The 13995-nt window shown below is 38.0% G+C and overlaps 1 protein-coding gene across 5 annotated transcripts in view; it reads right to left on the minus strand.

Moving 5' to 3' along the window:
- Positions 1-2644: 2644 nt before the first annotated feature.
- LOC131075005 (uncharacterized) overlaps positions 2645-13995 on the minus strand; it is a 107390-nt gene continuing 96039 nt past the window's right edge. For 4 of the 5 annotated variants that reach the window (XM_058011775.2, XM_058011773.2, XM_058011771.2 and 1 more), the window contains 3 exons: positions 5188-5270; positions 3473-3588; positions 2645-3155 (listed from right to left, as the gene is read on the minus strand). In XM_058011775.2, the coding sequence (XP_057867758.2) occupies positions 3067-3155; positions 3473-3588; positions 5188-5270 (288 nt within the window). In that variant the 3' untranslated portion in view covers positions 2645-3066. Of the gene's footprint in view, positions 3156-3472; positions 3589-3629; positions 3987-5187; positions 5271-13995 lie in introns of those variants that run through there. The other variant, XM_058011774.2, reaches the window with a different exon arrangement.

The following is a 13995-nucleotide window of genomic DNA, read 5'->3' on the forward strand; positions in this document are numbered from 1 at the left end:
TGAGAGAGGCTCAGCTACCTAGAACTTCTTATGGGATTGTAGGCACATTATCACAGATCACATTTCATGGCAAATTGGTAATGGCTGCACCGCGTTGTTTTGGAGACTCCTGGGACGGGTTTCCTGCATTAGCAGATACATTTGAAGACAAGGGATGGGTTGACATGGTGGAAAATTGCATAGGACAGAATGTGTGCAATAACATGGAAAATCATGTTGATCAGAATGGCCTGAGGAAATGGAAAAAAATCAACATTGGAAATCCCTCATTATGTGAGCAGCTATGGAAAGCAATAAAAGATAGGAAAATACCGAAGTCAATGGAAGAAGATATCATAATTTGGTGTGCAGCGAAATCCGGGATGTACAGCTCCAAACTAGGATATGAAATTCGAAGGCAAAGAGGCTCCATCAACACTTGGCCACATAAATTGTGCTGGAATCACAAAGTACTTCCAAAAGCTGGGGCTTTCCTGTGGACCACTCTTCATAATAGAATCCTAACGGGGGATAGGCTCAAAACTATTGGTATCTCGAGCCCCAATCGCTGTGTTATGTGCTGTGCAGAGGAAGAATCATCAAATCATCTACTATTTTGGTGTCTGGTGGCAGAATATTGTTGGAACTGGTTCCTTGAGAGAATTAATTGGGCGACAGCTAAAAATGAAAGACTATTTGACTTCATTCATGCTTGGCCAAGCAGAGAGAAGACAAAATGGTGTGATCTATGGTTAATTGGACCCTCCTTAATAGTATGGCATATCTGGAAAGAAAGGAACAAGAGAATTTTCAAAGAGGCATCATTGCCACAAATCATGCTTGTGGAAAAAATCAAAACTGCAATAAAAGAAGTAATAAATGGAAAGAGAATAAAAGGGTGTCCTAAAACATATACTAATTGGGATGCACTAATGGAGAAGAGATTGGCCCTTAAAGAACCACAAACATATGTCCCTCTAACAAAGCGTCCAGACAGAAAAGCAATCAGATGGAAGGCCCCTCCAAGGGATTGGACAAAATTAAACTTCAACGGTGCCTGTAAGGGGAATCCGAGTGAATCCGGTATAGAAGCAATAATCTGAGATGAGCAGGGTGATATCCTTCATGGGCTGTTTGGTGGCATTGGAGTTGCCACGAACAATGAAGCAGAGATTCGTGCACTAGAGGCAGGACTCCGTCTTTGTATTAAGCAAGGAATATCTCGAATCATAATAGAGGGTGATTCGCAAATTATAATAGATGGGATCAAGCGGTCAACTTAACATAACTGGAAGCTTAATAAATGGGTCCCAATGATAAAAGAGCATTTGAGAACAATAAAGAGCTACGAGATTGAGCATGTATACAGAGAAGGCAATCAGGGGGCTAATTACCTTGCGAACCTTGGAGTTGGAGAAAATGATGACCCTATTTACTTTTGCCAAGCATCTGCTACGAAGGATATCATAGGACAATGTATGAAGGACTGCCAAAGATACCCACGACAGGGGATCGGGTAGCATGCCTACGTTTTTTGGACCTACCTGCCTATCGGGACATTGTGGTGGCACCATGGTAAACATTGGAGAAGTACGATACTGAATACTCGATTAGACAAAAACAAGCTCTTCGGCGGTAGGATCACATGGCCTTTGAACAGCTCATCATGATGCCTAGAATTATCCACTACATTGGTCATGCTTTAGTGCAGTTTGGAGATCCTAACAGGATATGGGCAGGGCTTAATTGATTGCTATCTCCAAATCGCAGCCTATATGATGATCGTCCCGGTGAAGGCACTCTATGAGAGTGCAAGTGCCATTTTGGGAGCTTTGCAGAGACAGATTTGAGCCATGGCATATTTTGGAATGATCAACTGCGTCAATTGCGAAAGCACATTGAAAATGTAGTTGAGAAACCTGTTCCTCACAGAAGACCATGTGTATGATTCTGTTCGAGGGCTTGTGGGCATCACTCTAAACTTTGAAAGGCATTGGTGTGATGCAGTGGTGTTGGAAGTTGTTCTCCTGCCTCTAGTGGATATCATCGACTCTAGGGAGCGTGCGATTGAATTGCTTGCAGGGTTTATAAAACCATTCATTGCGGACAGCATTGCCAATGTCATCGTAAGTCTGGAGGAGGTTGTCAAAGTTAGCATACTGAAAGTTTACTTCCAGTTTGATAATTATCTACCCTCAAAAACTGAGGATGACCATGAAGAGGAGGATAGTGAGGATTCTGTCGTGGATGATGTATTTGTCGACAGTGACACCATTCGGGAGATGGCCCGCAGGGAGTTTGGAAGGAGGAACGTGAGCTATTGAAGACATTTGGAGAGAATGCATGGGAAGTATTTAGATGTGCACTATTCAATGGAAACTTGGAACCTTTTCGAAGATTGACTGAGTCAGATGATTGGTGGCTCCCTAAGAACTCCACCCGCAATGCAATCAACATTGGTGAATTTGCTGTCGTGATTTATCAAGCCATTGGTGGGAAGATGTAATTTTGGGATAGATTTGGATGATATATGTAAATTTGGGGCTATTAGTATGGTGAATATGTGCAGGGGGTGTATGGTCGACAAGGCTTCTCTTGTCTAAACAATATGTAATTTTTTCGAGTTTTATGCAATATAGGGAGCTATCCCCATGAATGATAGCACTTACCTTACAAAGAAAAATAAATAAATAAATAAATATTACAGACGGGTTTATACAGAAAATTAGAAAGCAGGCATTGTGTTTATACTAGTAGTAACAACACATATCACCACGACATCCCTTGGAAAGCATGCTATAGTCTGTCCTGTAGTGGGGAATCTGTTTTTGAAAATTTATGCGAGATATGAATCAAAACGATAAATTACACCTACCTATAAATTATGCTAATTTGCCAGAGAATGACCTGAGGGCATGTATAAGGGATTTACATTTATCCCTGAGCTGTAAAAAGTCTTGCATTAAAGTTGAATCAAAATAACCCCTGCAATTCCCAAGATAAATATAGAATCTAGGTTATATGCAAACAAAATTTCCCAAAATCTGAAAGCAATTTTGAGCTATAGAGATAACGCAGAGTCTGTCACTAATCAAGCTCCTTTTCTTGCTGCTTGTAGTCTTCATCATGTACACTGGCCCCTAACTTCACAATATCTTCCACAAGGATCTTCCCATCTGATGGTATGGAAAATAAACATTGTTAGAATTCCGCCGTGTCAGTTGATGGTAACACATGTATTGGAACAGGATTCCAAGAAAGGTACAACAAATTCCCACACATTGCAACACAAAGATGACATAGTTCAGTCCTTCATTCAAAGCTAATGCAGGAAAGAATTATAGAAATATTGTTTGGAACAAAAGTCAAAAAAGGATGGCGAAAGAAGCGATTTCCCAAATTAACCATCATATCTTTGCTTATATCAATATTATAGCTTATAAAACATGCACATTTGCAAAAGTAGCCCACTGAGTTAGTTTGAGCCCTATACCTTTATCTTTTGCCAAGTCACTGATAAATTTTTGCACTGGCTCCTGACCCAGAGTGTCCTTGAGATACAAAGCTGCCGCAGCTACCTCCTCTGGTGTGACTTTTCCATCATAATCTCTGCAACAATGATATAAGTATATCAAAATCCTCATCACCCTTTTTATTCTCTTTCAATTCGGCTTTCCATTAACGGCTGGCTCTGATGGAAAATCCTTATCGACAAATTTTCTGGCTCTTTGATGGGACCTAAGTGAATAGATGGGAAATCCTTGTTCACAAATATTCCTTACATTTTCAACCTCCAAGACTAGGAGTGACAGAAAATCTCTAAACTTAGTAAATATAGAGACACATCCAGAGTCATGAAGCATCCTGCAGCACTTGCTCTAGGTTACATTCAATCATTACTAAAAGGTCATAAACAGGAAGGGGAAGGATGCTATTAATGTGGAACCAAATTCCATTGTAGGGATATGCTACTATTGTGAAAATAAAAGAGAGCCCAATCCATGACACTGTTGAAATCAGATGCAAAAGAAAATATGAGCAAAGCTTAAGGAAAGGATCAAAGAAGAAACTTAATGTTTACAATATAAAATGGGTTAATCTTTAAACAAACATGCAGCTAAATTCAATATAAAGTATGTGCATCAAGACCCAAAAGTCATTAGCAACAAATTAAGAACTTTGAAATGGTTTAATAACATGTCCATGGTAGGACAGACAAGATATGATCTCATGGGAAACAGTAATTATAGCCTGATGGAGGTCATAAGGTTCAACTTCAAACCCTTAATCAAGAGGACAACGGATTACCATAGACTGACTGTTATTCAATCATTTACCCCATATAATACCTACCATATAAAGCCATTTTATACTTCCACTGTATAAACTAAAAAAATGTGGCTAAAATACATGGATAGAGTCTTTATGGTATAAGTACAAGTCAATACCCACCATAAAAAAATGTGTCAGAAAGATTTGGAGAGGTGAAAAATAGCAAGGGGGGTTTAAACAGTTAAGGTTTCTAAGGGACTCTAGAACTCCTAAGTTTGAAAGAAAAAACTGCTTCTAGAAATAGGCTATAGCAAGAGGGGACAGGGATCTAGGAAAATGTATTAAGTTCTATAATAGATAAGGACAAGACCATTAGATTTTCAGAGTCCATTAGAATTGCTTTTGAAGATTTATAGATTAAACTGCATGGTACTTTTTTCATCAACATTTTGAATTACACTAAATGATTAACTTTCCTTTTATCATCTTGATGATGGATCACAAAGCATGAAATGAAATCTTGATGTTAAAAAGTACTACACAGTTTTATCCAGAAGTTACAAACACAACAATTAGGGACGTTCATCATAAGTGGAAGATGCCCACTTGGGTTACCCTTGATAAGATCCAGACCTGAAATGATTTCTCTGTCTAAGATATTGTGGGATATGGTGGAAGACAGCTACTAACTCTTAATAGGATGGCAACGATCCTATAACTTGAGGTCAAAAACAAGTTACTAAAATTTTAGGCTAAATTCAAGGTAGCCAGAAAAAAAGGGATTAACCACCATACCCAAGAGGAAGATGCTAAAGATGTTGCCTAAGATCTTATAATAACATGAGCCTTAAAATACATCTAAAACTTTAGGAGGTAACATTTTAAACAACAGATCCAATTACCGACAACACCAAAATAAGATAATAATAACTGTACCTATCTAATAGTCGCCATCTGTCACCAATCTTTGCATCTACATCATCAATTTCTTTTTCTAAGATTTGTAGCATAGCATCAATCTGCAGAAAGAATTGTGTATTAGATTTAAGACACGATCAAAGCATATGTTATTATTATACACAATAGGATTACATGAGCATCATTTTCAACTTTTAGATATACACATTAGATGCAGCATTGTTAAAGAAACATTAATAATAACCAAATGTTGTAAAATCCTTTTGAGCTGCATCATTAATTGAAGAAAATATTGTATTTAAATAAAGGATTTACTTTAACCTTTTTGTTTTTCCTCAAGAATCCAGAAAAGATACAATCCTGGAATCTATTTGTCCTCTATTGATCCATCATCAACTTGGATAATCCAATGAAGAATTCACCATCACAGATTCGTTACTTCTATGTTGATTCAATGTTCTATGCTACCGAGATTCAACATACATAAGAATGTGAAAAATCCTGTTTACCAAAGCTCTGCAGTTTCTATATACATCATTTATCCATAATGAAAGTGTACAAATGCTCACACACACGCCTACACAGTTAATTTACCAAATTTTATGATCCTTTTATAGTACTACCAACATGTAACCTTTCTCAATAAACAAGACAATGGTGTAGTAAAAAGTATTTCAATTAACTAATATGACTAAAGACCACTTCAATATGTTGCTGTGCACAAATATCATGCTTGTAATCAGTTGAACATATGATTAATATGCTTTCTTAAATACTTAAGATGGTGAAGTAGTTGCAGGCAATTAAAGTAAGAAAGCAAATGATTCAAACACACATGAAAAGAAAGATCATCACCATGAAGCTATGCTTCTTCATGTCCACTATCATCTTGCACGTTTTCACAAGCCAATTTAATGGTTTTATTCTTAAAATGCAATGCAGATTTTCCTAACACCTCTAAAAATTTCTCCTATCTTGCCTTGTTTACACATTGTGCATGACTTAATTTTTTCAACATTCTTTACTTCTACTCTTCAATGTTAGTCATCTCTTGTCTTGGGGCTCTCCTCTCTTAGACTGACTCTTAGCAGCACCCTCCTATAAGTGCAACTTAAGGAGGAACAAACCAATGCAAAGATGTAAAATGGATCACAACAACAAGGCTTGTTAAGGTACTCATGTACAAACAATCTCTTGCAAACAGTAAAAAGGCGAAAACCCATAGGAAAAAACTCCTCTCCAAATGAGAGAAAACATGCAAAGAAAACATGAAAATTTGAAGGAAGGACTCAAGAAGACCCCACCCAAGGACGACTTTCTGCACCTCAAGAATTGATCATAACTGAAGATAGCAAGGCAAAGCCAAAGGCTTAGTGTAGATATCCACAACTTGCTCCTCAATAGGCAAGTAGTCCAAGCTAAGAACTCCATCCTAGACAAGTTGCCTAATAAAGTGCACGTGGATCTCAATGTGCTTAGTCTGCTAATGCTCCATTTGGTTGTATGAAATGTGAATGGCACTCTAATTGTCACGTCAAACCACAATGAGATGATCAATAGGAAAGTCAAACTCAATCATTACCTATCAAAGCCAAAGAATCTCCTAACCAGCCAAAACTATACCACAATACTCAGCATCTTTGACTTTCAATGATAATGCAATAGTTGTTTGTTGGCTTGATGATGATGATATGATGTAATAGGTTGATTGATGACTTGTTTTATGTTGTCATTGATGGCAACTATGTTTTGATAGTCATCGAAGTTTTTTAGGCCAACCAGTAAAACATAACCGGTACAGGAGACAATTTAACAGTGAAACGGCAAATAGGATTTCAACCGGTAAACGAGGATCAGTATTACATTCAGGCAACCGGTATGGGTGATCGATGAAGAGTTAGGTGATGCAGTTCTACTGGAATGTTGGAGACAGGTACTTGCAGATATATCCCACACCGCATTGGCAGATTCAACAGTATAAGTGAGTTATGGTATACAGGGCAATCAATCTTGAAAAACTATTAACCGATAGAGCAGAATGACATAAATCGGTTAACCAGTTGTGTTTATGTTTTATTTTTGGGTTGTTATGTCAGTGGCCAACATAAGTAAAGCGTGCTGAGCAAGATTGACTAGATTTATTGAACCTAGGAACTTGTTCCAAGGTTATTAGCTGACTAAGTTGAGATGTTTATAAAAAGTGTGATGAGTTACGAGATAAAGGATGAGATCATAAGCGTAGATTGAGAATTTGATTGTGCAGTGAATTGAGCATTGTATTGATGTGTTGTTTAAGTATATTGCAGAACTGAAGTGGATCTTATCAGGCACAGAGGTGCTATATGCAGATCATCTAACTGTTGTTTCCTAATAGTTGCAGCAATCAAAATCCCTTAACCGAGTAGGTCCTAGCAGGCCTAATTGTATAAATCCCTTAACCGGGTAGCTCAACAAATTGAGTTTAAATCTTCCAGCGAGGTTACTCCTAACAGAGTAAAGCTTCTAACAGAGCTAAGTTATAAATCCCCTCACCGGGTGACTCCTAACAGGGTCTTTTCTTAACCATGCAAGTTTGTAAGACATTAACCGGTCAAAGATTTATATTCTGCAGATAGTGAATTGAGAGTTAAGTACAAAGCTTCATTGGCAAAGAGGAGGGAGCTAGCTGAACAATTGTATGAACATAGTGAAAGCAATTCATCTGAGGAAGCAAACATGGATGCTTTGGTGAATGAGGTGGAAAAGTTAAATGATGATAAGTCAAATCTGAGGAGAGAACTTGAAGCCCTAACTATCAGGATGAGTCAAGAGCTGGAAGCCAGAAGGCCTGCTGAAGACAGAATCAGAGAAAAGGAACATGAGATCTTTAAATTGACCCAAGAGGTTGGAACCCTGACTGCATATCTTCAAGAGGAAAAAGAAGAAAAAGAAGTAAACGCTAATCTAGACATGGCAATGTCTCTTAGAGAAAGTCTGATGAAGAAGAATGAAGATCTAACTAAAGAGCTGGCTGATGCTAATGAGTTACTGTCTAAATTTAACAAGAGCTCTACTATGCTTGATGAGCAGATCCAGACTCAAAGGATGAAAGGAGAGACACAAGGCTTGGGTTATACTACATATGAGAAAGGTGAGTCTTCTGGTGCTAAGGACAACATGGAAGAAGGTAAATCTACACCTAAGATCCAGAAAACCACCGGTAAGAAAGTCCACAAACCTGTATGTTTTAATTGTCATAAGCCAGGACATACTGCTAATGTTTGTAGAAATAGATCTAGTTCTTTTGATGGTTATAGACCTAATACCTATCAAGGATATAAACCTATAAATTTTAATGGATATTGCTACACTTGCAACATGTATGGGCATAGAACAGTTGAATGCAGGTATGGAGCAAATAATCTAACACCTCACATGAATAAGAGGTCCGGTGGTGATTAGCAAAGAACTTTTAATAACCGGAGAAATCCTAATTGGTAGAGACCCTATGCTAACCGGTCTAGTCCCTATGAGATTGAAAAGAGAATGAATGTGATTTGTACAATCTGTCATAATTTTGGACATGTTGCTAAGAATTGCAGAAGAAGAACTAATAGAGGCAATGTTGGACCCTGGAGAGCATCTGGTATAACATGTTATCATTATCATCAACCGAGACACATTACTAGGTTTTGCAGAGCAAGGATGAATCAACCGGTAATTCAATCTGTTGATGTGAAAGGTAAGAAGAAAGTTGATGTTGAGGAAACCAGGAATGAGATGAACAAGATCTGGAGAAAGAAGAGTGATGAGAAAACCGAAGACAAATCACCTGAAGATTCCCATTCTTCACCAAATGTGGAGAATAAATCACCAGTTAACTAAGTTGTTATAAAGCTTAGGGGGAACGTATTGTCAGATCTATTTGCGGACCCCCTGAATGACTGTGCGGTAAGATAAATCTGCATATTGTGATGCTTTATGATATTGTGAAGTGTTTTTATGATCAAACCGGTAGGTTTGATGTGATATGAGAACCGATAGTATGCTTTTGGGTTGAATGGTGTTTTAGGGTTTATTTGTTTATACAACCGGGAAAAGCATTTAATGCAATAGGTGATAAAGCAAATAAAAGGAAGTTTTTGAATGTCATTTGTCACTTTGCATTCTTGAGAGCACTTGAAGAGCGAAGAAAGCAGAAAGAGCTTGAGATTGCTGGTTTGGTAAAAGATTAGCAGGAGATTTGAGGAGATTTGCGGTCAGTAATCGGTGAAAGAGCATTTTCGGTGTTGAAACCCTAGTTGCAGAGGCAGTAAAAGGTATTTATCCGAAAATCTGTCTATCTGTTTCAGAGTCTAAGTCTTTGACGATGGATACACCACATTTGGTAGATGTAACTGTTAGACCTCGACCGAAGTTTAAGAGGCACCCTTTTAAATCGATCGAAACCGATCCTACTGGAGCCCTCTCTGGAGTTCCGTATGGAGTTTTGCATGTAGAAGACGCTAGATCCTTTATTCACTATAAGTTGGAAGATCTTGAAATCTTTGTTATATTAGATCAATATAGATTGTTGTGTGATAAGAATGGATTGCTGAAGGAACAATTTAAGAGTGTTGCCGACAAAGGTTTTCACCATTCACTGAACTCTATTGATGATTTTGAGTATGATCATGAGAGATATGTTTTGAGCCGTGTACATGACCAGTTTATGTGGATTGATCGACCACATAAGATCACTAAGGAAGCAATTCATGCAATAACCGTATTGTGTGCCACTGGTGAATTTCCTGTATTAAGATCAGTCCCTAAGGATGATGTAGCCAAGCTGACCAAGTCACGATGGGATGGAAGAGCGATGACATTCAATGAGATTGATGACCCCGCAGTGAAATTTGTTTCTGTGGTCATTGGATACCGGGTATATCATTCTAGCAGGATGAACAACATCCCTATTGCAACCATTCACACAGCTTATCGGATGATTAAGGAAAATGTGGATTATGATTTGTCTAAGGCATTAAGAAGTCAGTTGGTACTAAATATTGAATCCATAAAGAAAGATAAAAGACAAAAATTCAAGTTTGGGCAACTAATTGTTGGTCTGTTCTTTTACTTTCAGAACTTCTTTCCAGGCATCGGTGATGTTCAATGGTCTGAGGACAAACTGGCAGTGTTACAAATGAAGAACAGTATAAGGATGTTGGGAAATGATTTCAACAAGATTGCTTGGGGTTATTTCAAAGATTTTCAAAAAAAGATGCATGAGAGAGAGAGTATACCGACACAGGTTGTTCAGAGATATGAGGATACCATCTACTTTATGGTTGACACTGACACTTGTCAGATGGAGGCAGTTGATCCTAGAACATCTTGGGTGATGCCTATGGGCTACAAAGTTGAAGCTGGTCTTTTGATTGCTTATGCTAAACTCTTGCTTGCACAACCGGTAGATTCTACTGCAGAAAGGTTTGGTACTTATAAAGAGAAATCTTTACTAGTACATTCTGAACTTAACAAACCGGTAATTGCAAAGAAGGTTACAAAGGAAGTTGAAGAGTTTGTTGTTCAACAAGGATTTACCAAGGAGGCAATAGTTGAGGCTAGAGCAAATTTTGAAGCTAGGAAGGCTGAATCATCTAGTGCCCCAACCGGTACTAGCACCAGTATGCAGACAAGAAGAGTTGAGGTTAAGAAGGAGAAACCTGCAAAGGCAAAGAAGGAGAAACCTTCTAAAATCCAATTCAAGGGAAAGGGGAAAGAAATTAAGCCCCCTACACCTAAGGCACCGATAGTAACCGATAAAAGGAAAAAGGAGCAAGCAAAGAAACCGGCCGCTGTTGATGAAAAAGAAACTGAATCAGAAGGTGAGAAGGAAGCTCTGAGAGCTAGTGGTAAAAAGTCAAAGGTTGTAGGAGCATTTACTGTTAAATCAGCAAAGAAACCGGTAACTAAACCTACACCTTTTGAAAAGATGTTAATAAGTATTAAGGAATATGGTATTCTTGTTGGATTGAATAAACTGTATGATAAGTTTAGTGAGGATGAGCAAAGGGAGTTAGAGGATGCAATTGTTTTGGTGATAAATAAGTATAGCAAAGCCCTAATTGAGTTACAAGGCAAAATTCCCACTTCTTTGTCTAATAAACTTGATGCAAGATAGCAGGCAGCCATTAAACAAGACAAAGAATTTATTGAGTTCATTCTTAAGAATCTTTAACCGGAAGCTACAAAAGAAGAATTAGATGATATTCTTTTAAAAATAAAATCTTCTTAATCAAAGAAAAGACTTACTAGATTGCTTATTGGTGAGACCCAATCAGTCCAGATTGAGACTGAGGAAATACTGAAGAAATTTTTGGGGTTGATACCTGTTGTGACGTATTCACACATCACCCCATTGCAAATGGGGACCCCTGCTTTTTGCTTTCTAGGGTTTGTTTTCTAGGTCTTTTAGGGTTTTGTCTGTTAGCCTTTAGCTTTCGAGTGTCGCCAGGGGGATCACCTGGATAGCAAGTTCTGCTTGAGTTAGGTCAAGTTGGTGAGTGATGAAGTCTAGAAAGTCCTGATCCTGAAATTTGGCTAAGTCTGGAATGTCCTGATTCTGAAATTTGGCTAAGTCTGGAATGTCCTGATCCTCAAATTTGGCTAAGTCTGGAATGTCCTGATCCTGAAATTTGACTAAGTTTGGAAAACTGAAAATCCTCCAAAAACTAGATTTTGCAATATAGCTCCTGGAGGTCTAAAACCAATCTCAAACATCCTGAAAGTATATATGGAATATAACTTAAAGTATAAGCTTATACTTAAATGTTATATTCCATAAAATGATCCTGACGGAGAGTTCAAAAAGTCAAATTTCGCTCCTGACCCTTCTAAAGGGTCCAAAGCGAATTTCACTCCTGACCCTTCCAAAGGGTCCAGAGCGAAATTCTCCATATGACATTCTAGTTTGACCCAAACTTAGAACCAACTCGTTCCCAGGCATCTTTGAGGGCAAAACACTTGTTTGGATGGAGAAATGTGAAAATGAAGTCAGGATTTTGGCCAAGATTAGGAATTTCGCTCCTAACCCTTCCGAAGGGTCCAGAGCGAAAATCCTTATACACCTCAATTTATCACTTATCAAGACCAAGTTCCTAGTTTCCAAGGCATGTGTGGAGGTGTTTTTTAATGTTCTTGCCTTGAGGGAGTTGGATGATTTCAAAGATCAAGATTTTGCTTAAAAAGTGATTTTCGCTCCTAACCCTTCCAAAGGGTCCAAAGCGAAAATCAACCTAGGACTCATTTCTTGCCTTATTTGGTCAAATTGAAAAGTCTAAGGCATGTTGAAAGAGAAAATGGGCATATTGAAATCTTTAAGGACGTTTGAAGGAGTTAAGGAATGAGTGTTTTAGCCAAGGAAGGAAATTTCGCTCCTAACCCTTCCAAAGGGTCCAGAGCGAAATTCCTTGCAAGCCTATATTTTTAACCTTGCTTGAGCTTAAAACCTTGTTCCTAGGGCGAAGAAAGATGAGAATTTACCTTGCAATAAAGATTGGGTTTGAAAGAATGATGATTTTGGTCTAAAAAGGGAAAATCGCTCCTGACCCTTCCAGAGGGTCCAGGGCGAAATTGAGCAAAATCTATCTTTTCCCTTAGTTTCATGCCAAATCTGGTGTGGATCATGATTAAAGAAGGCCTTAGGAATGACTCCAAATTGCCAATGATTATCAAGATTGAAGGAATTGAGCCCAAATGAGAAAAATCGCTCCTGACCCTTCCAAAGGGCCCAGGGCGAAATTCACATGTTCACCTAATTTCCTCATGAAAAAAGATATAAAATTGAAATGCAAGACTTTGATTAGGTCAACGCACACATGAACTCACCTTCCAGGAGATTTTGGAGCCAAGGAATGAGGTATTCAAGACCTAATTTGAAAAATCGCTCCTGACCCTTCCAGAGGGTCTAGGGCGAAGTCATCAGGAACTTTCATTAAGCCTTAATTAAACTTCCATATTCCCAAATTTTTACCAAATTTGCTAAAATTAAAACATTTGGGGAGGTTAAATTAAGTTCGCATAATTTGAGGCCTTTGTAATTGAATTAATTAATTTTCAAGCCTTAAAATAAATGTAAAAATCCACCCTTAAAGCTTTGAAATTAATTCAAAAAATGAAAAAATTAAGTTGAGCGCTCAATATTTGTTATTTGCCTTTATTTGCCAAGTCGGCCATCCTTCAAAAGGGGGGTTTTATTTCATTTTATTTCCTTTTTGTCAAGTCGGCCTCAACAAGAATTAGGGTGAGCGCCCTATATAAGGAAGGAGTATTGTTTCAAAATTCAAATCATTCATTCATTCCTTCTTATGCGAACTTGAAGAGCATATTTGGAGGTGCGAAATTGAGCAAGTTGGAGGATAATTCCAGATTTTTTAAGGTATTTTAAGGCGAATTTCCAGATTTTGGAGAAGCTAGTGGAAGGTGAGGCCTTTTGGAGGCTAATGGAGGCATAATTCATCCAAAGGAAGACCACAATTCAACCCTTGTCCAGCAAAATCCGGTCTTCTTTCATCATTTTCCAAGGTTTTATAGTTAGGCTTTCAAAGGAGAAGGTATGAAGAATCATTTTGAAGTTCTTATTCAAGATTTATTTTGATTTCATTGCCATTAATTTGAAAAACTAGAATTCTGGATTTATCATGTCATTTCCAAATTAATATCTTAAATCATTCTCTTGGAAGGTCCTAAATTCTATGCTTTAAGGTTTGATGCTCAAAGACTAACTTTAATCTTTTGTGTAGGCATCAAATGGCGACCCTGGAGTCGGAAGATCAACTACTTGGCGGACCCTCATCAAGGAAGATC

Source organism: Cryptomeria japonica, chromosome 5 (assembly GCF_030272615.1).
Source record: "Cryptomeria japonica chromosome 5, Sugi_1.0, whole genome shotgun sequence".
In the NCBI taxonomy this organism is placed as follows: domain Eukaryota; kingdom Viridiplantae; phylum Streptophyta; class Pinopsida; order Cupressales; family Cupressaceae; genus Cryptomeria; species Cryptomeria japonica.